Genomic DNA, 27,977 nt, shown 5'->3' with positions numbered 1-27,977 from the left:
AGCTTGAAAACATCTTCCTCCAGTTTGTAATATCTGCATTTATTTATATATTATTTTTTAAAGGCTGAGGAACTGCAGCACTTCTTGTTTCATTGATGACAACTGCTAACTAATCACTTCCGACCTCGGTCCGTTTCTGCACCACCTTGCAGACAGGGCAGAGGATGGCACTGCTCTGATGCACCTACGCGGTTCAAAGCAGGAGCCGGCGGGCGTGCAGGGTGCTGGAAGGAGCAGGTAGTGGTGCTGGCAGGGCAAGGACTGTGTGTTCGGTGTAGGCTGCCTGTGTGAAAATCTTGGGGACTCCGAACTTGTGGGTCTTGTGAGAAGAACCCCTCAACTCAGGAGTTGCTTGGCCCGTGTTTCCTTAGGGGTCTACATCAAATACGACTGCCCTGTTCTACCTGTGTTTTGGAACTAAATCTGTTTGTTGTCTCTTCTCTTTGTTGCTGTGAACAGATGAAATCATCTGACATTGACCAGGAATTATTCACTGAAAGTTACTGCAAAGTGTGCAGCGCACAGCTAATATCCGAGTCCCAGCGCGTGGCCCATTACGAGGTAGGATGCTCTTTGTTAATCAGTCTGTTGGGTTGTAACTCCTCCATCGATGCCTCTTTCAGTTATGTGTTTTACAGGGTGGCCTTGGCTACTGTATTCCCAGTAAGCAAGTTACATGAGCATTTAAAATTCCTCTTTGAAAACTCAAAATTCAAAAGACTGCTTTTGTTGGTGGCGCATTATTCTGTGAACAATGTTACTGCAACGTTGTCTGCTGCATGTATTTTTTTTGTCCTGCCTAAATCCGCAGTCAGGCTACAATTTGACCTCTAATAAAAGATAGTTTTCAAATAAATGTAGCTAGCAAGGAGATCACTTAAGAGTTCAGCAAAACAAACTCAAGTTTTTATATTAAATGTGCTGCACTATGCTTGGCTGAATAGGAATCACTGATCGTGCAGAGAATAGATTAGTATTTCTGAATGTATTCAAGCACTTAAGAGGTAGGCAAGCAATAAACAATTAGAAAGGATATATCATTAGAGACATGTTAGAACAGCAATTAACAGCACTGCGTATCTTCAAAACAAAATTAAATAAATTCATATTAAACAAGGGAGGAAACTCCTGAAGGATATGCTGCTGTGAAATTCTTCAAAAAAGGAAAGCTGCTGCCACCCACGCGTCAGTCCTGGAGGCTGGGGAGCCAGTGCTGTGGAGGCCTGCGGCAGCGCGGGCCGAGTTCCCAGGTTAGGTGCCATCTTGGCAGTAACCCAAAAGGAGAACAGGTTTTCTCCTTCATATTCAAATGAAGAGCAGGGTGCAGAGTCACTTTTTGTGGTGCACAAAGGATTACCGAGCAGGTGATCACCCTTTGCATGGTACGAATCCCAGGGGACCAGAAGACTCGCCTTGGTGGTGCCACAGGGCTGTGCTGTTGGTGGCATGTGCAAGGGATCATTGATACAGGTTCAGTGTTCCCTGGGGGACTCTAGGAGAAAGAAGTGATGAACATGGAGAGCTTGGGGATGACAGATTTCAGCATTTGCAGGGTCTGAGTGGCTGAGCTGCATTTTGCCCTTGCTTTTGAATATGCTAAAGTAAGCGTGTTTGCAGCATTTCAACAGAACCAGACTGCTACGAGGCCTCGAAGATGAATTTTTCCTAAAATTTTGCTCTGAGTAGGTATAATAGGGTAGACACTTGTCTCAGTATGTCCAGTGAAGACATGCAGGAAGCTTAATCAATGTACGGTATCCAAGGATGCTGTGCTGCATTAATAAATAACAATAACACGCATTTATTTATAAGGCACTGTACATGTCTGTTTTGGCAGATTCCTTGAGATGTTTCCTGTAAATACTCCCTTGGCTGCCCTCTGTGCAGCACAGACCACAGCAGCCACTGTGAAGTCAAAGGCTGCAGTTGTAGGGACACCTTCCAGATCCTGGTAAATGGGTGATGCGGCTGCCAAATTTTGGTCTACAGGAGGCAGAAGCATTGCTGCAGAAACAGTAGTAGCGATGTGAGAGCAGTGGGGTGCTCAGCCAATCTTTTCTTCTGTGTCTGTAATTGTAGGTATGAGCTGAATCATTAATTCGTAGCAGATGTTTTCAAAATGTGGAAAACAACAGCTTTTTCTGTTGTATATTTCTAGCGCGAGGTGTTGTGCTCATTTGTCATCTCCTGTGAAATCCCAGCAGACGCCGTAGATGTTTGGCACGACAATGCCGTTATCCAACCGGGCTGCGTGGCGCAGAGCAGAGCGTGGGCACTGGAGGGATGGAGGGAGCCGGGGGGGACGGGACTGGCCCCTGCCCGGCCTGGCTTCTCCCCCACGGGAGGCTGGTGTGCCTCTGCCCTGCAGCGGTGCCTCTGTGGCAGCCTTTCACTGTGGGACATGGCACTGCTGAGCATTGGCTCCGGGTGCTGCCCCAGAGGGAACGCGCGTTCTGCTCTCATCCCAGTGCGAGGAAACCACGGGCATGGCAGGAGGTCTGCAGATCTGCCCTGAGGTTTTTGGGAAGGCGATGCTGCGTAAGACGCTTCTCCACAGGGGGATGCCAGCAGGGCATGGGCAGAGCAGCGTTCTGGATGTTTCTCCCCATGCTGTCAATGCGTGCAGCATTTGCCCCGCTGTGGCTTGGTGTGGCACTGAACCTCATGGGGAAGCTCTGTGGGCACCCTGTACTTTGGCTGCAAAACCAAACTGGAAATCTTTCTGCAGCTCCAGTCTCTTTTCCAATGCAAGCTGGATGTGGTTCTGAGAGACCTGAGCAAATAATGCGTAGTGAATCATTTATTAGGTGAACTTAGCCTTTTTTTATTCAGACGCTGGACAAGCTGTCTGTGATTTTCCCCACATACATTAATCATGGAAAATTATTGGAGAATAATTTCTGCAAATAATTCTTGCTCTGACACTGTTTCATAAGCGGTTCATTCCGAGGATCTGCTACATGAATGGAGAAGGCCATTCTTCCTGCTAGACACTTGAGTCATAAGGTGTTTCTTTCCCCTGGACAGATGGACAAATTGAGTTTATGGTGAGAATATTCACTTCTGTAATGTCAGGATTCACAACATGACCATTCTTTTACAAAACTCTGTTGGCGAAGGTACGAGAGCTCCATGCTGCCCACAACTGCCAGCCCTTGCCACAGGGAAAAGTGCAGCACTTCAGAAGGCACAACCCTGCTGTTGGCATGTGCCCAGCTTCATCCAGGTGTCTCAGTGCTCCTGGGGGGCTCCAGCCTTGCTCGGGGAGCTACATGGGGACCCTGGGCCCGGGGCTGCTCCCCTCTGCTGTTGCCTGGTGCTGGCCCAGGCGGGGAGCAGGGGGGAGGCACCTGCTGGAGGCTGGGCTGCAAAGCTGGAGTCTGAGGCTCGAGGGCTGTGTGGGTAACGCATCTTCCTCCGTGCTGTGGTTTGTATGGGTCTACAGCACTGTGATTGAGCCAGAACTGGGAGAGTTGGGGAATTCATCCCCTGGCTCCTCATCACAGCCAAGGGAGGCCTGCAGCCTTTGTGCCAGGCGGTGAAATCTTGGCTCCTTTGCACATGCAAAATAAGACGTTTCTCTGTAAGAAAAGAGAGGGAAATGGTGTATGAAAGGGGGATGTTTTTATCTTGCCAAACAGGAATAGTCAGTTCCAATCGCTGTCTCGTCTCCTTCCCCAAATCATCAACCAATAACTCTTATTTTCTGCTGCAGGACTTTGCCAGGAATAAGAAATAATTTGATGTCAGTCGTGCAGTATTATTTCCAAGGGCAACTGTAGTGGAAAAATGACAAAAGAATCAGAGTATTTGCAGCATGTTTTTGCTACCAACTTGACATACAGCAAAATACTACCCTTAATTTATGTGCTTTGTGCAACTCTGTCTGGAGGCTGAGGAGGGTCAGGGGCGAGGGGCAAGGCCCTGGGCATTGCTGTAGGGTTCCTGCGGGGCCGAGCAGCACGCCAAAAAGGCACCTTCCTGCTCTGTCTTTGATTGCACAGACAGCGTGTGTCTTCCAACACAACTTTGAAATGAGAGGACTGATTTTTATTTTTAAGTGGAAAAAGAGCAGTGACCCAGTGTCCACACCTGAGCGCAGAGCCCTTTGCAAGGAGGTGGGAGCCGGTGGAAAGGCTGGGATTCAGGCTTGTGTCACAGCAGCGTGGCCGTGAATCAGCTCCTGCAGCTTTTATCAGCAAAGCATCGCTATTCCAATGCCTTTCACCCTTCAAAAGCGTTGCAGAGAAGTAACTGGTGCTGTTGCTCTGTGAACAGAAGCCCCTGCAGCTGTATGACCACTTCAGCAGTGGATCAATACACTCAGCGACCGCTGTTATCCCTCTGCAAGGGGAAGAGCATCGGAGAAATCACAGAAGGTCAGCGGGCAGCAATGGTTGTGGAAGTGGCCTGTGCCAAGCAGAGGACAAGAGGGGAAATAAAATGTGGTTTACTTGCTGAAATTGCATTCAAAACCTGTGTTCCAGAGAGGATTTATGTATTTCTGCATCCTTCTGGAGTGGCAGGCCTCTTTCCTGGATAATGTCTTGATTACCCATAATTTAACACCCTCTACCAGCTCTGTCTTTGAGAGAGGGCTGTAGCAGTCACTTTGGTGTGCTGCTCTGTAAATTAGAAAGATAAGGTTTCTTAGTTCTGAATCCTCATTGCTGTATAGAAGTATTCACAGCCATTAGAAAGATGGTACAATTTATTTTCAAGTTTCTCCTTGAAAATCCTGCAGGAAAATTACCAAATATGCAAAGTTGCTTTCAGATTCCACCTTGAGCTGCATATTCATCACCACATTTGCTCCTTAAGCTGCTATAACGCTTTTCTTCATTGTAATCTTTATTGCCTCAGGTGTTCAGATGGTACTTTACTTTTTCATTTAAAATGAAGAAATACACCAGGTTTGAAGGAAGAGAAGCCCAGGAAAGTGTCATGTGAATGTGCTGTTATTGGCTCACCTTGCGAAATGAAGGAATGATGCTTAAATGCTCTCTGTGTAGCCTGAGAGGCAGGGGGAGGGCAGAGGCAAAGTATATTAAAATTCAAATGCAGACCAAACTCCAGAGAACAAATACAGTGCTGTGCCCTTTGGCTCATCTCCGGGAGCCAAGTGTTCTTTGGAATTTCTCACCCTGTCACAGTGGGCGAAGCAGGAGAGCAGTATCGACAGCCCCATCAATACTCTGTCTGCACGGGCTGGAGTGGTGCTCAAGTTAATCTGCTTCCAGTTGGGCTGTCCTGCTCTGGGAAACTTTGCATAAAATGATGGCTTGTCAGTAGGAATAATAAACATTGTTTACCATTGGCACATCAGTGCTTTAAGGATCAAAATGTGTGCGCTCAGAGAGGCAATCTTGTATCTGAAATATTAATGCAGTGAAGGAGCATATATTCCAGTTAACAAAATAAATGCTGCACCAGAACACAAGGAGCTGGAATATTCTGTGTGTGATGTGAGCTCCCCACACGAGATGCTACAGGCATTTCCAGGATGGAGGAGCAGAAAGGACACATTTCAGCTGGAAGTGAAACTACACAGGGCTCTGGTCTGTCAAGGTGTCTGTTGGTGTTGGCTGGGTGCTGCTGAAGGGAATGCTAGCATTGATAGCTGGCCTGTTGTGCCATGGCACTTACCTGCAAAGTTTTGGTTTGCCCTAGTGAGAATAACCTGCAAATACTTCAGAGGATGAAGGAGGAGGGGACATGTCCTACCTGTTGTTCCTGTGTCCTTCCCACCAACTGCTGAGAATTTGCTTTGCTGCGTTGTATGCACAGTATATAGTTTCAAGTGGCTGCTCAAACTTCTGCAGATTATTCTGCAGATTGTACTGGTGTTTGGTAGAACCTCAGTTTAGGAAACAAAATTCAGACTAAAGAAAGCTTCTAATGTGTGTGTGTGTGTGGTTTGGTTGCGAAGATGATGTAGGTGCCATTCTGTTTTTTGTATGTGCACATATAGACCTTTGCAAATTGCCTTGGTATCCACTTTGTGTCGTGCCATTTACCAGCAGCAAGTAAAATATGTTGAGGTAAATGCGACCTCACAGCATATATGAAAGATATACGTGGGTGTCAGTTTTTATGGTGAGATTGCTGTGATACCTCTTCCCTTTTCTGCATACAGTAAGTACATACTCACCAGGGCAGTATTAGCTACTGGATCAGTGTGCTCCAGGCAACCAATTTAAATTAAACTGGTATTTTACAAGGCTCCATGTTGCTATACTGTTGTAAACATTAATGGCCAAGCATTATTTTTAATGCACTCCCAGTGTCCAAACCTATTGCTAAACAGCAGCAGCAGCAGAACAGATAAAGACTTCTCATGCAGCTCCCTTCCAAGGTTCCCTCTGTACAGAGTCCCTTTTCTGGCTAAAAATAGCTGAAGTTTGTTAGGCTACTCTCTGAGTGGTGGTAAAACCCACCAGGGATGAGATCCTGGGGCTGAAGGTAATGGAGAGGCACAAGGGATGCCCCATCAAGCCAGGGAGGCTCCTGGGCTGGAATTGAGGGCACCTCGCTCAGCTGTGTGACTGGGATGAGCCCCCGGCCACGCCGTCCCCGGGGAGAAGTCTCTCTTTCCTGCGGCAGCCCCTTTGTGCTGATGCACAGGAAGGCATTTGTTTGTTCCAGATATTGATTCCTGCTTTTCTTTAATATTTTAAACTCAAAGCTGTGTTTGGATTTGGATTCCAGGTGTTTGAAAGCAGAGTCTTTAGTTGTCTTTGTGTGTTGTGACAAAATCCGCCCACGCACTGCACCGGGGCTGAGCAGGTTCTCAGAAGCGAGTTGCACTGACATACTTTAAAAGTGATTTGTTTCAAACACAGAGAGAGAATGAGAACAGCCAAGCATTGCCGCTGTTTGCTGCTTTGCAGCATTGTGCTGGGTAAATTTCGTGATGAGGAGATGTATCTGAGTTAACTCGTCTGGTGCTGTTTCCCGCTTGTGTCAGGACCATAACAGTGAGGTTAATGCAGCCTTAAGCACCCTGAGTACCTGTGGCAGACCAGCCTGAGCTGAGAAACCTGGGCTCGAGCTGCTTGAAATTGATCTGTTTCTGTCAGGGGGAACCTGATGTCTCTGCATGGCTTGGCTCAAGGCAGCAGAGCAAACCCATGGCTGTGGCAAAGGCACCCACCCCCGGCACCTCTGTACACACCCCTGGCACAGCTCTGAGGGTAAAGGCATGTAGTGGCAGGGACACGTGAGGAACTGCTGTTCTACAAGTTTAAAGGGTTTTAAATGCCACAAAGACCTTGATAAAAGGCTTGTGTACAGCTGGGAAGCTGGTTGCCAGCAAACTTGCTGCACAAAGCTTGCCTCAGAGGTTCCTGCCCTGCTCACGTTCTCCCAGCTCCCCTTTCCCTGGGCACATTCGCAGGGATGCGCACTGCTTGCAAAAAAATCCCAGAACACCAACAGAAATGTAAATGCAGAGTTGCATTAGTCTGAATGTACAATTCACCTGCATCAGAAATGCTGGAGAAGTGATGAGGGACTCTCATCGTGTCTGGGGGAGAAGTGGAGCTGGCGGCAGCCGCAGGTGCTCGCGGCGGATGAGGGAGCAGTGCCGAGCCGTGCCGCCCCATACTCTGTGAGCAGCAGCTGGGAGCAGGCAGTGATTGTTCTCCCTGCTGGGCACACTGCGGTGTGCGGGACCAGAGATACTTTGGCTACAGTTGAAATCAGTATAGGAGATGGTGAAGTTAAAGATGAAATGGTGATTCCTGAGACAGAAAATTCATGCCTTACCGTTCTGCTGGCCTGCAGCTATCTATCACGCAGGAGCCTGCAGAGCTGAGCATAGGTCCTGGTTGAATGGGCAGTTGTAGGATGGCAGGGCAGGGATTTCCAGCTAGGGAATAAATCCTGTAAGCAAGCGAGCATCACACAGCTCCGGAGCCTGTGCTGTCCCCACTGCACAGGGCATGGTGCGACCCCCTTGGTGTGCCTGTGGGTTGGAAACTGCACCAAGGGGAGAAACCCAAGGGCAGCATTTTCTCTGCCATTGAGCAAGATCAGCACAGGAACCCTTCTCTCAGACTGTGCGGATCCTCCTAGGTTTGGTGTCCAGGTAGGGGGGGAGGTGGTCCTGGTGCCGGTTCCGAGCTCCTCAGGAAATGCGCTGTGGCGATGGGCGCTGATCCAGGGCCACACTCAAAGGAGTCTCGAGTGAGTAGCAGTTTTCCCTTGTGAAGGTGGCTGTAGCAACAACAATGTTGATTTTAATTAAACTTGCCAGGCTTGGGCTGGACATTTTGACCTTGCGTGATTGCAGAGCTGAGCAGAGCAGAAGACAAAGCAGCCCCTTTAATCCCTTACAAGTCACCGGCTTTGGGTGCAGCAGGTCACCACTATTTGTTTTACTTGGAGCATCTGAAGTCTTTTTTTTTTTTTGTTCCATTTTTTAAGTTGCAGAATAAAGAGTTAGGAGATGCTGCTGGGGCCTGTGAAATGGTCCCCATGGCCCGTAGCAGGGACTGCTCCTGGAGCGCGTCAGAGCCCCCAGGCTAGGGAATTCTCTGGACTAAACAGGCTGGGAGGGAATGATCATGGATGTAGAGAAAATGGAAGGGGCCAGTGGTTGCTTGGGTGAATAGATCAGCAGTAAATTACCTTTATGTGTGAGCAAATTAATGTCTAAACTGGTAATGTGTCTACCTGTTGCTTTAAAGAAGCCAGTTTCCTAGCAGTGTAAATCCAGTTGTATGTAATTGGGAATTACGGACACGTATCTGTGTGCCCAGGAAGTAACAAGTATGAGTAGACACATTTTAAAAAATTAACTCACAGAGGAAAAGGGGAAGTGGATAGAAAGGACCATAAATTATAAATGAGGCTTTGCAAAAATTACAAAGAGAGAAAAAGGACATTGGCACCCAGCAGCGTCTGGAATAACAGACGGAGTTTGTCTCTGCAATGAACAACGGGGATCTTGACAATAGTGTTTGCTCGTTGTGTGGGTAGGAGAGGCAAAAAAAGGAAGACGTTTTCTGAAAATACGTCTGTCCTCTATTTTAAAAAAGCAGAGGATGTTGTTATATCACAGAATGAGGGAGAAATTGGTTCCATTCCAGTAGGAATTGGAAAGTTTGTTAAACAACGATTATGAAATTTGGCATGTTGCTTTTTTGAATCAGGAAGTCCAGTCATTTGCAAACCAGTGCTCGGAAGGAGCTGGCCACGCACCCAGCATCATCACCACTGGCCTTCGTCAGGCCTTGGGAAGTGCAGGGTGCTCTTGGGAGGCAATGGGGGGCAGAGCCCCTCCAGCCTTGACTGTGGGGCTCTGGAGGGGGCTGCATGGGGTGGTTTCAGGCAGACAGTGTGACTGGCCTTCTGCGTGAGGTGTAGGGAACTGGGTCTAGCCAAAATAACTATCTCTTTTGATGAGATTACAAGTAGGGCACATACAGATAATAAAGCTGATGTAATCATATGACTGCATGTTTTGTGGCAATTTAATTAAGAAACTGCCAGCGTACAAAAAAGATCGACACAGTACACACTAAAAGGATTAAAATCCAGCCAACAGTCTTCTGGAAAAGAATTTATTACAAGCTAAGTGAAGCCACAGCCATTAGCATTGCCATTACAGTTCCTTTTCCCATTTCCTGCTCGTCTCTGCCTGTGTCTGACGCACTGTGTGTCCCTGGAAAAAGGGGGTCTGGTGGCTTTGGCTCGAGAGCAGGGCACAGAGGAGGGGGGAGCAAGAAAGGAAAGGCAGGCTGACTGAAAACATGATGCTGCGAGCGGAAGAGTGAAAAAGCAGATGATAAACAGAACTGTGGAGAATAGAGAGATCAGAAGCAATCACAGCGTGAGGAAAGCAGCAGAGCAGTCGGTCTGAAGCTGGTGAGGTGGCTGGGGTAAGGGAAGAAGTCTCTTGCAAGACGGTGAAATATTTCAGACTGTCAGGTCAGCTTAAATCAGCAGTGCAAAGTGGGAACAGACCCTGGGGCTGCCGCAGGCTGCTGGGCTGGGGCTGCCGGGAGCCTCCTGCACCCCCTGCCAGACTGCGGGAAGGAGGCATCGCTGTGGGTGCTGCCCAGCCCAGCAAACCCCCAGCTAACGCCTCTTCCAGAGGCTCCTGGCCCTGTAGAGGTAGAGGTGCCTCGGTCCTTCACAAGGACATTGCTGTTGCTGGTAAATGTACAAAAAAAAGCTGCTAAATTACTGCAGTAGCGAGCAAATCCTCCATAAGCCAGTGCTTTCGCTTCTCATCCCTTGCTGTCCTAGCTCCAGAGGCAGAAATCATCTGCTCTGTCCGAAAACAGCCTCGCCTGCAGCTCACAGGGTCCTGCCAGCTGCTGTCCTTCCCACAGAGCCCTGATTGTCTGCTCTCGCCTCCCTGCTGCACGCTCTGGACAGAGCTGTGCTGCAAAACTTGATTTATGCAAAATCAAATCGCATTTCATAGCGCAACTTAGCTCTGCTTTGTTCTTTTCTGTGTTAGGGTTGCACTGCTGGGATGCTGCTGCCTCAGCCATAGTCCTTGGTTATTAGAATAGATTTGACATAGATAGAAATGATCTGTTTACTTTTATTGATGAGTCTTCTAACAATAGCATGAGCTTACAATGCAGAAGCCTGCAGTTGCTATGTGAAAACTGCCTTTCTGAGCTTCCCCCCCATGTCACACAGAGAGGGTTGTTTTTAAAGCAAGTAGTATTAAGCTAGACTTCTTCCCTGCTATAGAAGTTCTTTCCAGACACTAGAGACAGAATTCAAGTGAAAGTGCCTTTGGCATAACACTTTGTAAAGCTACAAAAGAAATATTCACAGGCACAGAAACACTCTCTTAGTGCACCCTAGGATAAGTTGTGGTGGCTACTGATGAGCAGGCAGATACCTTCAAAGGTGGTGTTCTTGTTCCAGACCACGGATTTACAGCTGTGACAAAATTTTGTCTTTTTTAAGGCTCATGGGTGTTGTGAGGGGGATCAAAACAAGAGCTGTGTGAGCCCTGATCCCATTTATCCTGGTTTTGTGGTTCCTGTGTGTGGCTGTTCCTTTGGCCCCTGTTCCTCATGTACCTGCACTCGGATGGCAAGTGAGCAGCGCCCGGCCCAGCCCATGCCACAAGCCGTCCTGCCACAAGCAGCCATGGAGCATCGCGGAGCGTCGCTGCCAGCACTCACCTTCCCCGCACATCGCTACTGCGGTGGGTTTCGGTGGCTTTGTGGAGAGAAGATAACCAGCAGGGCTGGTTGCGAGCAGCACACCAAGAACAATCACTTCACTCTTGCTGCGGTGTTAGGATGATAAATACACGTGTAAACGTAGGAAAGACCAGAGATAAAATGTTTTGACAAATAGGCTGTGCTACCTCTGCTTCCTTAGAGGGAATGAGGTACTCACTACTTACTTGCAAAAGCTGGGGATGATTTTAAGCTCTGCTTTTATAACCATAGGATAATAAGGCTGCACAGGGAGCTGTGTAGTTTAAAATTATGCCAAACATAAATTATTCCTTTTCCTTAGCATTCATAAGTCCAAAAAAATGCATAAATAAAGTAAGAGGTGTTTTACAAAAGGCTGAAGCTTTGTTGCCTTTTACTGCTGACATTCAGACATCGTGTATTGCACAGGTGAGTGCCACAGAAAAGAACAATAGGAATGATTACTGTTAAAATCTTTTCATATTTAAAAGGTTAAAAAAAAAACAACAACAAAAAACTTTGTCACCTATAAATTCCACAGGCTGTAGCTGCATACAAGTAGACATTGTGAAGTGCAGGATTAGCCCAACCCAAGGGAAGAACCTTGTGTGTGTGGGAAGGATGCTGAGGCTGGCTGGATGCTCCAAGGGCTGCAGGTGGCCACGTCGCCCTCCTGGCCCATCCAACTCTAGCACACGATGTGTCGGGGCCAGGCGGGTGAAGGAGCCCTGTGCCTGCAGTTTGTCCCTGTACTTGCCCCGGTCTGACCAGAGCCAGCTGGGTGCATGCACGGGGGCACGGAGCTCTACGAGGAGAAACCAGACAAAAAACCATCAAGGCAGGAAGTAGGAGCGGCACCAGACAGTGGGGCTGATGTTCCACGACTGTCCTTTGCCTGTCAAACATTTATGTTGTCATTTCTTAATTATGCCATCGCTATCTGGACTGCTAATCACTGGTGGCTGAAGCTTTTGGGGTTTCCTGTGCTAAGCTCTGATAGCAGCAGGTTCAGAGAGAGATTGGGGTCTGTCAGGGAAAAATTGCAGTTTCTAAATGCATACAGGAAGTGAAATTAGGGAAAGATATTTGCCATTATTTATCTTGACTGATTTGCTCCATTAAAAAAAATTATTGCGTAGTCACATTTATGCATACAAATTTAGCTCTGTGCAAATTTAGCTCCACGTTCACACCACAGGAAAAAGAATGTTCCAATACATGCTAATGATAATTTAATATTTTAAAATTGCAAATCTGTGATCTGAAATTGTAATATTATGGTGCCATTGTTCCGTGAGGCAATCAAAAATGGAGATTCTGAGAAAACATTTGCATAATAATAGCTGCCGTGCATGTCTGGGCCCTGGATGCACCTATTTAGTAGTTACAGGCTATTTTCCCCGTATATCTACCGGAAGGCAAGAGCTCTGATTGCGAGGCAGTGCTTTTGAGGGTGCGTGTCTGTGCTCCTGCTGCAGGAGCTTTTACATCTTCCTTTGCAGGGTGACAACTGCAGGGATGGCTCTGCCTGTTGGTGTGACCAGGGCATCGCTCCTGCTGGTACGCCCTGGCTGCGCCCAGTGCGGTGCTGGTGCTGGAGGGCGATGCGGAGCCAGCCCCAGCTGCTTCTGAGGAAAGCAGGAGATTTCATATAATGCACAATTATCTGATAATTTACCCATGGGAGAAATTTCTTTCAAACCTTTGGCAGGTATCAGTTGGCTTATTTCCTAGAGAGTGAGGTTTTATTCTCTTTGTGTATTTTATTCTTCTGGAAGTGTAGGAACTGTGGGTTTCTGTCGGTGTGTATGCATCTAATCCCTTATGATGCCATCCTGTCTTCTCCTGAAGCTTAATAACCCTGATCTTTTCAATCTCTCCTGGTGTGGAAATGGTCTGATAACAAACGCTGCTCTTCTCTTGCCTCTTTATTTCCTCTGTGCCTTCGGGAAGCTGTAGGCAGCAGGACTTCACACAGAGTGGGGTGAAGGTGGACCATTTCTCCTGCTAATAGCAGGTGCCCTAACCTCCCTACAGCTCAGTTCAGCTCGGGGGAGAGCTCTGTGAAAGCTCCTGGAAACCTACACGAGATGCAGGTGTTCCTCACCTGGGTCTTTTCCCCTTTTTTTCATCCCATGTTGGATACACATCTCAAGCGGATGTGAAGTCTTATTGCAGTTTGGTTTTGTATGCAGTGTAGTAGAGCATCTTGCTTTTTGTAACTTCATTTCTTGCTTTTTCTTTTTCCAGAGTCGGAAACATGCCAGCAAAGTTCGCCTCTATTATATGCTTCATCCCATAGATGGAGGCTGTCCAGCTAAAAAGCTCCGATCAGAAAATGTGGGTATAATTTGAGTCCCTGTTTACTCAACTGCTTTGTGAATCATTGACTCTGTGCATTTTTTTTCTGTAACAGCTACAGATAACCAAGTACCCAGAGGTAACATTTAGACTAGCTGAAATGCTAAGTAACTGGAAATAATTTTCAATAAACTGTACAAGAAATATTATGCACGTCAGCAACAGTAATTGCATTTTTAGTTATTGAATGCTCTTTCACTGCAGATATCCAGCATTTATTTAGTTTAACAAAGACCAAACTACCTGTAATGGCCTGGTTTTTGCTGTTGAGAGACTGTGCAAAAGTCAGAAAGGGTAAATTGCTGCAGGGAGGCTTATGGCTGGGTGTTCGGGAGGCTGGAGGCTGCTCCTCGGTGGCTCTGGCCGAGACTTTAGAGCTGCTGTGCTTGAAGCCAGCAGCTTTTCATATGCAACTGCAAAACTTACTGTTTGTCCAGCACTTTGGGTGCAGTGCAGTGTGTTCTAGGCCTTAAGGGGAGGACTGTGCCTTGGACCCTGTGCCCCCCGCTCGGACTCAGCTCCAGGTGTCCCTGCCGTCCCGGTGCCATGATGCAGCTGGAAACCACAGCATGACCGGAAAGGTCACCTGAGACTAAAGTGACCTCCACAGGTCTCCTCTGACCTGATTTTTTCTATGAGTCGATGAAAACAGGATGCTGCAGCTGAAAGACTCCTCGTGGAGGCTTTGCAATCAGTCTGCAGTTTAAAAAAATGCGATTGTTTCTTCAGCTGCATTCAAATAAACAAACAGACGTGAGGCAATCAGACCAGCTCACAGCCATTTGTCGGGCAATAAAGGCAGACTACATTTATAAGTGAATGATTCTCAGTGAATTATTCATTCAGCTCTCTCCCGTGTTCTCAGGCCCGTGTGAGAGCTGCTGATGAGATTCCAGCAGATAGTATCCAAGCCATTTCAGATCTGTGTGACTGTGGCTGTGGCTTAATGCTATCAATATTTAGCGAGATATCTTCTAATTAAAGGAAGAAGCCTGCGAGTGTTGCCAAAGGGATCTGAAAGCTCCTTCACACAGTAATTAAAATTTTAGTAGAACTTTTATGTTGCACACAGGGTAATTGCAGATGCAATCTACCCCATAACAACAGAATCTCACACTATTTTTATCGAATTATTAATTACAGGATGTTAAAGATAGAGTGGACATGCACATATAGACTTGGAACATAATTCTTTAATGAGCTTCATTACATCAAACAAGAAACCCCAGGCCTGCATGTGCACCTTAGCACATGGATATGGTGGACAGAGAGAACCAAACAGACCTTAAGTCAAAGCTGAACAAATTCCCATTTCTTTTATGAAAGGGCACAGTGAGGACTAAGGTAATTCTATGTTTCCTGGTATTTGATTGTGCCAAGGACAGCCCTTAATGGGGCATGAATTGAATAAGTCCTTATGAAACAGGTGAATGATATGCTATGCAAGACCTACATTCTGAAATTATTTATATTATAAAAATGTAGCAGGGAAAATCTGCCAACATTTACAGCGCAGTATTTGCAAAGTAGCCCTATTGCTGATCAGCTATTATCCAAGCTTTTAGCATTTAAATAGTACAGAAATATTTAGGACATCTCTGAGGCAGCATGATAACATCATTACTGTGTACAGAATGCAGCTGTATTGCCAAATTCGGATATCTAGCAGCGTTAGTCAAGCCATGACATACTGACTTTAATGAATATTAGAAATAATCCTTGCAAACCAATTAAATTTCCACAACTAAAAACGGAGTATTAGCCTTCTTTCATCAAAAACTGCACTGTTACATGACTGTATGCCATTTCTTTAGTATCCTTTTGGCCACAAAACAAAAATACTTTGTCTTTCTCCAAATGACAATAAGAAGGAAAAGTTTCTGCAGTTGTAGATGCTCGATGAAATAGTTTGAGAGACAGCATTTCCTACCTGGCCTCTCAATGGTGTGAAGGGTTGTATATGCTATTATTTGAGGAGTATAAAAATATTCTGCATTCCTAAAACACCCATTATCCTTGCAAAGTAAGAAGACCTAGACATACAATTAGTTTTGCACTGGGTGACCTCCTAATTGTTGGGCTATTCATTACTATTTTATCTATCTGTTTATTTTTTTATGGGGAGAAGGGACAAATCTCATGTCTTTGGTGTACTGAGTGACGGTTGACATTTTATTTTAAATTTCCATTTAGCGTTTCAGCTGAAAGCAATCTGAGAAAGTCACAGCTTGTGTCAGGGCCACTCTGAAATCAGGAGTCATAACCTCAAGTCTCAGAATTAGTTTTAGTCAGGGTTTTCTCACTTGAAAAAAACCAACAAAGTAGGACCCCAGTTATAATCAGGGCAAACATGATGAAAATTTCTGATATGCTAGGAAATGAACTCTTTGGGCTGGGAGAAAAGCCTTCCAATTTTTTCTAGCCCTATTTGTACTGTGAGATGGTGGAGTTGCTTTAATCATCATTTTCTTTCTGGCACATGTGCTTGTGTTGTGAAATGCATCCCTCACTTCATCTAGGGTTGGCTTTTTTCAGTGAATGTATAGGTCTTAAGATGCTCCCTAAAGCCTGTTTCGGATTTAGATTGCCATAAATTGGTACTTGCTCTTTGCTTGTACCACAAGAAGAGCAGGCTCCAAAAGAGCAGGCAAGTGGCCTAAACTTCACACAGAGCGTTGTGTAAATAGCACTTTAACAGCAGCAGCTTCTTCATGCACAGAGAATTAACTCAAATTTAAAAGACACTTTGCAGTGCCTTGAGTGGTGTGTTTTATATTGCTGTATTTCAAGGGTTTGTATAATCTTTTCTTCTTAATAAAAACTAGGAAATGAAGACAGCAGATTTGCATCTACGGATTAAATATCCACACTTTTCTTGAGGATTGCTTAAGCAACATCCAGTAAAGGACTGCAACTGCCTGGCCCTGTGTGAGGATTATGCCTTTTAGTGGCTTGTTAACAAGCATCTGAATAACTGAAGTTAATTCTGTTGGATGTACAAGATTTGCTTTGAAATGTATAATATTACAAAGAGAAGCCCTATGAATTAGGCTGGCCTGCGCTGCTGCAGAGCGGGGGGAAAGAGGAGCAATGTCAGTGCTGGGAAACAGATACTTGATCTCCAAGGCTGTGCATGTTGTGCTGTGCTTCAGCTGATGCCAGGTCGTTAGCCCTGTCACTGGTACATCTTTGCAAAGGTTAGAGAGAAGGGACTGCCTGGAGAAAATTGCAAAAACAAACAGTAGAAAAAAAATCCTTGCACATTGGCTCAGCTTATGTAGCATGGGGCTAGAGTTGCTGGTCTGGGTTTTATGGAAGCTAAACTGAGATGTTTTCAGCTTTAGGTTGAGCAGGGCAAGGTGAGCAGTGGGAAGGGACCCAGGGGTGCTGTGGGGTGTGGGGGGCTCCTGCCCTGGTCCGGGCTGGCTGGGCTGCTGGCAGCGCTGGCCCCTGCGTGATCTGGCCGACAAGCGACGTTGTTTTACTGGTTGGCTGCACAATCCTATCAACGCAGTGTCATTCAACAGGTGACAAAAGACACCGGGGTCAGGTTCCCCCCAGCCCATCTGTTTACAGGTAAAACAGCCGCTGACAAAGCACCAAGGCGTAATTACCCTTCAGGGCTGGGTCTAGCCTCTGGACAGCATAGTGCAGAGTCCAAGGAAGGTGATGCTGCAACAAATGCTGCAAGTGTGGGTACCTAAGGTCTCTCCAAACGCCTTGATACTGCTAATGAAGAACAGCATTCAGGGTGTGAAAAATGGCTGGCTGTTAGAGCAAGGGTCTGTTTGTGTTTTAGGCAGAGCCTGGGGCTCTCGGACTGACCAGGAAATTAGGGCCACTGCTCGTCAAGCAAATGCCAGTCTGGTGGTGAAATCCCCACCCAGGCTTTGAGATGCTCACCCAGAAACATCAGTGAGCTTGGATAAGATGTGTAGTGATCTAGGATAAATGTGTAGTGGATTGGTTTAATTGTGAATCTGGGGGGTCTGAGGGTCATTTGAAGGCTTTTCTTTTTTTTTAAAGCAGTGTATCTGTGAAAGTAGGTTGGGAAGAAAAAAACATCACCGAAGAGCAGAGCAAGCAGAGGAAGGGACCCTAGTGCGTAAACACTGAAGTGTATCAGGTTTTCAAATGAGCTCTGTTGGAGCCTCTTTATATGTTACCACCGCTGATGATCAATAGAGTCTGGGAATTTTTCCTCGGCTCTTAACTTTCAAGTGATTTCTCTTTGAAGACATAAAATATGTTGAGAGAATCCTATTTAAAAGAAGTGCAAATTACACCCAGAACAGTACTTATCACCTCTTGAGATTTCTTCCTAAGGTTTAAGTTGATTTATAGTTAATAACAACAACAAAAAGCAATGAAAATCAGTCCTCCTTCTAATTGTTCTTATTTCTTGGGAGAAGACGATCTTAAACAGTGGGTTGGGTGCCACTGCACAATCAGTTCGCTGTTCCAGGTCTTGCAGTGCCTTTATTCTGCTCCACCTCTGCTGGGGGGCTCAGGGGGCACCTCCGGTGCGTGACTCAGGGTCACTGCATGCGGTGCTGCTTTGCGTGGGGGTTGCACGGGGCAGGAGCTTGTGTGCCTGGCACTGTGGGGCACTGTCCGCGTGAGCTGAGGACATGTCTGGAGGAGCCGGCTGGACACTGGTCGGGATGTGCTGGTAGTGGCAGCGCTACTGGGGCTCTGGCGGTGCTGCGTGTGACCTGGGGAGAAGTCTGGGCTAGAACTGTCTCACACATTTGCATGGGGGAGTTAAAAAGCTGGGGCCTTCATTCTCTGTCCAAATATAAGGATGAAATTTGACAAAGGGGAACTGGATTTTTGAGTGCGTTTTTGCTGTGTGGCCAGCACTGGGCTAAACAGGGTGCCCCAGTAAACGCCCGAGCCGTCTTCTATCTTTGCACATGGATGAATTGCAAAATGCATTTGCAACTCATTGTGAAGTGGTTGTGAAGTGAAGATTGCAGCTTCTAAAGCAGACTGTTTTCTGTTTTGACAATATACCAGCAGTTGGAAGAATATTTGTTTAAAAAAAAAAAGAATAAAAGAGTACATGACTGCCTCCAGATGGCTTGTCCCTGGAGGCAGTCTTGCCATGGCATGGGGCCTCTTGCCCGGAGAATGAACCAGGATGCTAACTGCATGCATACAGCAGGTCATTTCCCAGCTTTGGAGAGATCTTGCTCTTCACAGAGCAGTATTTTCAAAAGTGATCGTTTAGAAACTGTGCTAGGCAACCAACCTGCTATACTGCGATCTTCTGAAAAGAGAGGCCATGCATATATGGTCCTAAATGCAATCCTTATTTCCTTTATGGAATGGATTGAATAATTAATTTTGACTAATGGTGCAAATGCGCCTCTTTCCCCTGCTTAACAGTTGTTTGTACGGTTACCCTCGTATCTGTGGATACTGTTTGTTTGCAAACATTTGCTGGCAGCAGTGTTAATGATATTTTGCTGACAGCCTTCAGCTGCAACCACTTTTTCTCACAGGGTGTGCTAAGAGCGATAGGTCTCAGCTCAGCTACACGGCTGGCCAGAGACATGCTGGCTCTTATTCTTTCAAGAATAACTTTAGTGAGTGATGGAGACGATATTCTCATTAAATCAGGGTTTATTTGTAAAAATAAAAATGCAGTGACTGGTAACTGTGAAGAACGAGCCCTGCCTACATCACTGTAGCAGAGAGAACCTCCTGCTGGGACTGAAATACAGTCACGTTCTTGAAGTTTTAATACTTCTGGTCATCTATTAGCTGACATCCCAGAGCTTGCAAAGGGACATAGCCTTCGCACTGAGATGCTTCATTGTGCGGATACCCATGGAGTCTGGGGGAGAAATGGAGCAGGAGACCCTTGGAAATCACGTCCTCGACATAACCTGGAGTCCTCCCCTGCTTCCCCGTGGCTGCCTGGTGGGCTGATGCACCTGTTTTTTGTGTTTTTTTGTCTCCATCCAGGGCAGTGATGGTGACACAGTGGATAAGAACAAATGCTGCACACTATGTAACATGTCCTTTACCTCAGCAGTGGTGGCTGAATCGCATTACCAAGGGAAAATCCATGCCAAAAGGTTAAAACTGTTGCTAGGTGAGCCGCCGGCACTGAAGGCCGCAGGTAGGTGTGAGGCGGTGGGGCCGGAGCGGGCTGGGGCAGTGCACGGGCACCTTGCTTGCGCCCCTCTTGTAACGACCTTTAAGAATTGCTGATACACATTATTGTCTGCTTTGTTCACGTAGATTAGTGGCTTATCAGCCAGCGCTGGCCTTTCTGTGAGAGCCCTATATCTGGTTCCGTGTTTCTGAAATGTTTTGCTCTGTGGAAGACAGTATCTCCTCTGGGCACAAATAGCCGAGCCTCGCTTTAATTATCAGAAGTTATTTGACAGCTCAGCTAATACACTTAATAAACCTTTCCTGTTACTGTACAGAGCAGAATCCCATTTGCTTTTACCTCAGAGGGAAATGTAGTCTTTAAAAATGTTTTGGATCGATTGTCTTTTGATTTTTGCCCAGACAGGTATTCACGCTTTCCTCCACAGTGATTCCAATAATCTGAGCCTATTAACTTTCACATTTAAAACGTCAAATGTTTGAATCAAATAATTTAACCATCTTATTGTTTGCTTAACCATAAAGTCCCTGCAAAACACTAATATACTGTAAAACAAAACTTCCTCTGGGGCTGTCAGGCCAGAGGACACTTGAACAATGTATTCCTCATGCTAAACAGGCAGCACCATTGTGCTGTAGCCCTGCAGACAGATGTCTGTATTTCATTGTTAGTATTGGTGGCGCTTCTTTTAGAACAATATAAATTTTTCTGGGCACTTTAGATCCTGTCTAACAAGATGTGCATAAATCTTAGAAATGACTAAATAAGTTTTTTTTTTGGCTGCCTGTGTGTTTTTATTGTTGTTTTTAACTTTACAGACTGATGATGCTGATGCATATCATTTGTCCTTTATCAGTATTGGCTTGGGAAATGCTGAGGGTATACAGGGACTTGCATTAGATTGTGGCTTGCTCGTTTTAGCTAACGAGGGCGTTCTCAGAAGGCTTGTTAAGTGAAGGTGTGGCGGCTTCCCCGCTGAGGTTGCTGAAATGCACCTGAGAATTTCGCTGGTCCTTTGGGCACGTGGCTGTGGAACCCATGGGAGCCAGCGCAGCGGGATTGGCACCTCTGTAAATGAAATCAGAGATGTGCATGGACAGACAATGTGTAGATGAGACAAATCGTACAGTCTGCTGCACTACAGACCTCTGAAGCACCACGGGGCTGGCTTAACATAGGGTCTCTGAGTTCTGGCAGCGGCCAGCTGTGCCATGCTGCTGTTAGGTACAGGGGCTGCAGGGCTGTGTCAAGGCATGACTTTCAAAGAGCTGCAGCTTTGCATTGTTTTTATCTAATTTTTTAATCATCTGGATCAGCCTCACAGAGGCAATAAGTGATCTGCACCACATGCTCTGTGAGTAATGGGCTCTTCAGTTGCAGTAATCACTAGGAAAGAATAACTTGAGGACTCATCAAGTCTCCCAGATACTTGATCTGATGAAGCTGAGCCACAGGAATATGTTAATAAGCACCTTCTTGCTCTCCAGCAGTTCTCAGAAATGTGCTCTTTGGACATAGCATTTCTCTGGGCTTCCTATAGTGTTCCTCAGCATTCTTCCACTGGAATGCCATTTGCTATCAAACAAAAGTGAGAAAGGCTCTACACAAATATTTGAACTCTCATAATCTTTTCATTCATTCATTCAAAAAAAAAAAAAAAGCTTAAAATATTCTGAAAGTTTCCCAATTGCTTTTATTATGGCTGAGATTAAACATATACAGTTAATCTAAGGAAGTACTGTAGTGGTATTAGGCAAGTAAAAATGGGTAACAACCTTCAGGTTGCAATATGTGATTTGCAGCCTTGCACAAAAATGTATTCTGCTACCCTAAGTAATTTTGAAACTCTGAATTGACCATTTGCTTAATTAGGGCATCTGTTTGTAAAGGGAGAAATGAATTTGTGAAATTCTTTGCGCAACCATCTTTCTAGAAGTCATTTCATTCACACAGACATACAGATGCTTTTGTGGAGCATAGTGACAAAATGAGTTTAGGGGAAAAAATGAAGACTAATGAATGCAGTTGAAACTGCAGGGAAAATTCAGAAAGAATTCTAGAGCTGTTTGAAGAGCAGTGTTTTCCAATTAAAAAAAAGAAAAGAGAAAAAAAAAAAGCATTGGAGAATATGTATTCCTCTCAATGAAAGTGAAAAATTTGAAAAATATCTGCAACTGGAGTTCCATTCCCAGTCACAGTTCCTGGAAGCAGCAGCATCGACCCTGAAGCACTCTGTGCCCCAAGATGCTGTGGGACCTGTGGTGATGGCCTGGGGCTGGAAATCCTCCTCAGCTTCACCTCTGCAGAGCGGCTTCTCTCCAAGTACAGCACCGTGGCTTCCTCCCTGCCTCTCATCCATGTCCATCAGGGAAGTGGCAGAAGGAAGGTTTTCTGCAGATATCTCCTTCATGAGCTGGGGAGACTGAGCATGTGTCTGAGTGCTGAGCACTTGTCCCGGTGAGCAGCGTGGTGCCAGAGCAGCGCTGAGCACAGTCAGGAGCAGTTCAGGGGCTCTCTGAGGAGCTCCCATGCTGCAAGGTGAAATGTTTGTCTCGTCTCTACTGAACTGGTACACAACACGCTTCTTCAGCATTACCATGGAGGCTGCATAAATCCTGAACTTGAAGTAATCTGTGCCCTGTGCAGATGGAGCAGTGCAAGGCCTGAGCACATGTTGTGCCCGGTGCAGGAGCTGTTCCATTGCCCCCATGTTACTACCAGGGAATCCAGAGGCACTTTCTGATTCCCTTATGCAGGAGTTTTCTTCACGCTGGCTTTGGGAAAGGTTGCAGACCTGTTCTGCAGACACATGCTGCACGCACTGATGACTGCAGTCTGCCTCTGAACAAACCCCTTTTTAATATTCTGTGTTTTCTGTCTCACCAGTCCCATAGAAAATTAGATTTATTCACAGCCTCTTTACGGGGCTACACCTTCCCTGTCTATTTTATCATCCTAATGAAATACAGATCTCCAATTTCTCTGCTGGTGCTTTCAGAAGAGGGAGGAGTGCCTTAGCAGTAAGGTTTTTCACAATAGGAAAGCGATCTCTCATCGCTACAGCAAAATATTGGTGATGATTTTCTGTTGCTTCTGCTGTACTAGGTTGTAGCCCTCAGAGGCTTTATGTCACCACTATTTCTGATGAATTTCTCCAATCATTTCCAACATCTTCCATCAGCTTGCATCCAGTCACCAGGTTGAGTTATAAAGAACTGCGGGGGAAAAATAGCTTCATTTATCCTAGTGCGAGTGCCTGCAGTGCCCCTTTGTTGTGGCTCAGTTACTTTCTCCTTCTCATGCTCCGTTCCTGGAGAGTGGCAAGGATGACAAGTTGGGTGCCATTTAAGTACAGCTATGAATAAGAAGCTTTGCATGCAAGAAATAAGTCAAACATTAGTTCATTGCCAGAGTGCTAAATTGTTTCTAACTTTGTGTTTTGCTTCATGCAGCAAAGTAAGACTTTCTCACTTCCCTCCCACAGCAAACGGGAATGTAAGGCAGACTGTCGTGAGCTGTTTAGCATTTTGAAGTACTTGAAATAGTCAAACTTGCAGCTTTTATGTTTGTGTTAGGACAGAGCAACGTTTTTAACATTTGATGTCTTGTGTTTATTATTAATTTTCATGTTGCTGCTCAGGGAATGATGATGTTTCCTGTTCTGTAGTAGTTACGTGCTGAATAACAAAATGATAAATCCACATTTGTGGGGAAGTCAACTTTCATCTGTTTCTCTTCAGGAGGATTTGGAAGACGCACGATGTTTTCATTAGTTGTCAGACTGGGTTCAGCACACCTTAGGACTGCTTGTAGTTGTAAACTGCCCCTGAGGAACATGACTTTACGAGAAAATGCTTTGTGTTGTGAGAGCTGAGAGGAAAACCCTCCCATGCCGGAGCACGCAGGTGATGCAGGCGCTGGGTCCATGCGAGGCTGGGGGACTCGGGGGGTACCAGCACAATCCCCGCAGCAGCAGCGTGTGTCCTGCGGACACCCTCCCTCCTGCTCTGCACTCGAGTGAGCACCAACAGCATCGGGACAGGCCTGGATGCACAGCCACGGTACCGGCTGTCCGGCTGGCAGCCGAGCAGCGTGGCATGCTGCTGTCGTATTTCCTTAGCGAGCGGGAGACGTAACTCCTGCGGACACCACCAGCTCTGCGGAGCGAAGAGCTTCCCCTCTGGTTCCCATGGTTCCCCTCTGGCGGTAGCTAACATGTAAACAGGGATAAAGCTGAGTAAAGGATCCCTTAGATTTAACTTTGTAGCCTGGGGCCTGGCAAGTGGCATGTCGAATACATCACAGAGCTCCTGGGCTGCCGCAATAGCTGTCTGTTCGGGCAGTGCCAGAAGCCTGCGCATCTCTGGTTCTGGCCACTCCTGTGGCCAAGGGCAGAGACAGGAGCAGGACAACGGTTCCTGGTGAGGTGCGGACCGTTGCTGGAGCAGGCGCAGGCCGTGTGTCGCTGCCCTGCGTGAAATAAATCCAAACGCAACGAGCAGGCGGTTGGCTAGACAGCAGAACGAGTAGAATAAACATCTTCAGCAGGAGTCAATTAGGCAGTCACTTTATTAACTAATGCCCAAAAGAGCTCGTTCTGCTAGCACTGTGCAGAGCGTGGGTCACATCAGCAGAAGTGAGAAAATTCTTCTTCAGGTGTTTCTCCAAAAGAGACGTGGACGGGAGGATGACAGTGCCTCACAACCAGCAATAATCCGGGCAGAGAGCATCTGATACCTTGGCAGGTGTCATCAAAACAATAGAGGCTTATATAGCCCTGGAAATGGATAAGGTTGTAAGTAACATGATATGTAAGATATGATTTCCCTGAGGAAGGTTAATAGACGTGCAATCCCGAACAGGTCAGCAGAAGACTTACAGCAACGTGAACTCTCTGGAGCTGTGGAGACAAGTGCAGTGGGCTTGGGTCATTATTATGTGTCTAAATAGGGGTTCGTTGTGCTCCCTGCTGCCGTTCCTGGCACCAGGCACTGAGGTGGTTCCGTTGCTTGCCATCCTGTGCTCTGCTGGGGCTCAGCTGGAGCAGCAAGGAGCCTCCCCATTACAGGCAAGCCTTAAACTCCTGCTTGCAGCCTTAAAAGTTGCCTATCCTTGTAGCACGGAGAGGGTGCAGTTTGTTAATTATTTAGATAGCAGAGATTTCATCTGGAAAAAAAAATAGAGTCACATAAAACGGAATTTTTGAATGAGGTGTGATAATTAAGTACTAGTCGAGTGTTTTTGTATTCCAATGCTATCTAAATTTTATTCTACTTGAAACTGTTTTCCCATGGTTTTGTGATTTATACTGTACAAAGTAGGAAGCTTATGGCAAACAAGGTGCAGCTCCATTACGTGAGGACCTGTCACCGTTTTTTCTTTTGAAGTTATTTGGATCGCATTTGTTATCCCAGACAGCCTTGTGGTGAATCTGAGGGGAAATGGGACTAAATTAAGGTCATGGATTGCTGCATTTGTCACTTCATAATACGAAAACCTTTGAATGAGGGGTCTGAATAAAGAGTATCTTTTTCCATCTGTTATACTAAAATTATTACAGTTTTCCCTGTTCTTTCCAATACCAAATACACTGAAAAATAAGAATGCTGAGATATTATAAATCTGTTTCTCTATCTTGAGAAGCCGATGGCTTTGCATATTTTGTTTATTCTCCACTGGCAATTTTTCCTGGATGTAGCAACTTAAGCAGGAGAAATTTAGTAGATTTAGTCACAACAACAATGAGCTGTGTAACTGCAATTTTTTATTTTATTTTATTTTATTTTTTATGAGAAATGGTACATTTCCAAGCAGTGCCATCTGGAATATCTGGTGGGACACTGTAACCACTGTTGATTATTCCTGGCGTCTAATGCAGGATCTGCTTCAGGGTCTGGGGCTATTTAGGTGGCAGCACTCACCTGTGGAAAGCTAACCCCCCCGAGTGTTCTCTTCTGCAGAAACCGCTCTAAGCTCCCTCAAGCAGCCGCACACGGACCGTCCCGCCGTGGTGTCCTCGCCGCACCAGCGAAGGGATTCGGACCGGTACTGCCAGCTGTGCGCTGCCTGGTTCAACAACCCCATGATGGCCCAGCAGCACTACGACGGCAAGAAGCACAAGAAGAACGCGGCCAGAGCTGACCTGCTGGAGCAGCTGGGGAAGACCCTGGACCTTGGCGAGCTGAGAGGTGAGGGCAAGGGGAGAGCGGGGGTCTGCTGCCGCCTTCTGAGTTTCACGCTGCTGAGAGAGCATCTCTGCTGAGATGGCGCTCTGCGGTTCAGCGGCATTATTTAGAAGTTGTTTTCTAGGTTTTTCTTTTGCCTCTCCCTGAAGTAGTCTCATCTGATAGTACATCTGTCCTTGAGCAAGTGTTGGATGATCCCTCTGAGCCTAGAGGAAATGAGGGCAGAGTGCTCAGCCCGGCTGGGAGCCCAGGAGCTGGGCTGCTCCGCTGCTGCAGGCAGAGCCCACCCCTGCTGCAGGGAGAGGGAGCACACGGTGTCTGCTGTGACTTGGTCGATGTGTGTGAAACTCTGCAGTACCCTGGGCCAGCAGTCCAAGAGCAGTATTGATTGTTTGCTATCGGTGTGTTAAACAGAAATTTGCTGTGTTCCTGCAGAAGGGAGAGTGGCTTTCTGAGCTGGTCCAGGCAGTGAGCGACCCGAGCCCTCCTCGGCTGCCTTGCCTGCTGCTGGTATATCGTGTTGGTGGCAGACAGATACAGGTCATTAGCTCGCTTGAAGTTGTGTGTGTTTATGGAGATGTGCTAATTTAAACCACCTGAGGATGTGGCCTCACACTGAACTCTGAACAAAGCTCCTTTTTAATATAGAGATATAATTACAGGAGAATAGGTAAGGAACTCCATTTGAAAGAGTGTTCTCCGTGGTCTCCAATTATAATCCTGCATGTACACAGTATGTTTGACTAAAATGGGCTGAGGAAAAAGTACAGGTTTGATTTTCAAAACCATATGGGAGAGCATTAACATTTTAAGATACCTTTTTTTTTTTTTCCTTGCTAAATGAAATAATTTTCCTTTAAATACTAATGACTATGCACTATGTTGTGCATTTCTTGATCTCCAGTAAGCCTTGTAATGGTTATCCAGATCCTTCGTGTGCTACCCGGTGTGACTCACAATGCCGTAAATGATTCATGTGGCTGAGTCACTGCCCACTGCTGAAAATACACGGGGAAATAAAACCTGGGACAGTAACATGGAAGTGCTTAGTACTGCGAACCATGCCAAGCTCAGGAGTGGCTGAAGATGTCACTAACTGTAAACAAATCAACGGCGAAGTGTTTTATTCATTTAGCTCCCGCTTAGGAGAGTCGGAGGGCTGTGCGTCCTGCCAGCACCAGCAGGACCGTGCGGGGTGTGAGCACCCGCAGCGCGGGCAGAGGTGAGCTCTGGGTGCTGCGAGCTGCACGGCCAGGCCAAGGAAAACAGGGCAGGCTACTGCTCTCCTGTATGCGACTGGCTAAGGCTGGTCTCTACTGATGTGGAAGGCAGACCTATGCAGTAAAAACAACAACAACAACAACAAACAAACAAAACAAACAAACAAACAAAAAAACACAGAATGAGATCTCCCGGATGTCCAAGGAAATAGTTTACTTTGGCAGATTGTGTCAAATATTACTTCAAGAAAAACGTTCAGAATTACCCAGTGGCAGCCTGTCCTGTGCTGGCCGCTGAGACTTCGTTTGACCATTGATTTCAGTGTCCTGCAGTTTGGTGTCTGCAGGACATGGTTGGTGTCATGGCCGTGTGCTCTCCGTTCCCTCTGCTTGTTTTGCAACCTCAGTGTTCAGTAGAATGCAGACTCATTTCCTTTCCATGCTATCCCTGGCTTTCCCAACACAAGTTAAATATTAATTCTATTTTGACTACTGTGGGAGACTAACATTTGATGTGTTGTGTAAGCCTGGAAAGAGCAGTGTCAGTTGAAGTACAACATTTCAGCAGCCTTTGATGCTTTGATAATGGCTATAATAAAATATTTATTGATAAATATGAATGTGTATTTGGAGAAATAAGAATAGAGTTATATTTTTGGACAATTGATATTTATGGGAAACAAAAACATTGATTCTTCTTGCCAAGTGCTCATCCTGCAATTTTGAAATCTTACTTCTTTTCAGAAATGAGAAAAGGGAGGGGGGAAGCAAAAAGATGCCTCAGTAACAGCACCATTTCTCTAGCGTGTTCCGAGGTAAAGTTACGATGCATGTGAGCATTCGGTCACGTAGTCTGAATGCTTTGGCCAAGCGGTGGGTGCTGTTCAGGGTGATTGAGAATGATGAT

General features: G+C 46.2%; 1 protein-coding gene across 3 annotated transcripts in view; it reads left to right on the top strand.

Moving 5' to 3' along the window:
* The window catches only part of ZMAT4 (zinc finger matrin-type 4), an 87,810-nt gene that overhangs the window by 46,232 nt on the left and 13,601 nt on the right, over positions 1-27,977 (top strand). For 2 of the 3 annotated variants that reach the window (XM_040538380.1, XM_040538379.1), the window contains exons 2-5: positions 460-561; positions 13,428-13,517; positions 19,512-19,668; positions 25,626-25,853. In XM_040538380.1, the coding sequence (XP_040394314.1) occupies positions 460-561; positions 13,428-13,517; positions 19,512-19,668; positions 25,626-25,853 (577 nt within the window). The remainder of the gene's footprint in view (positions 1-459; positions 562-13,427; positions 13,518-19,511; positions 19,669-25,625; positions 25,854-27,977) is intronic. The other variant, XM_040538381.1, reaches the window with a different exon arrangement.

The sequence above is a fragment of the Cygnus olor genome, chromosome 27 (genome assembly GCF_009769625.2).
Source record: "Cygnus olor isolate bCygOlo1 chromosome 27, bCygOlo1.pri.v2, whole genome shotgun sequence".
Taxonomy (NCBI): Eukaryota; Metazoa; Chordata; class Aves; order Anseriformes; family Anatidae; genus Cygnus; species Cygnus olor.
This window is presented reverse-complemented; position numbering and strand designations above follow the sequence as displayed.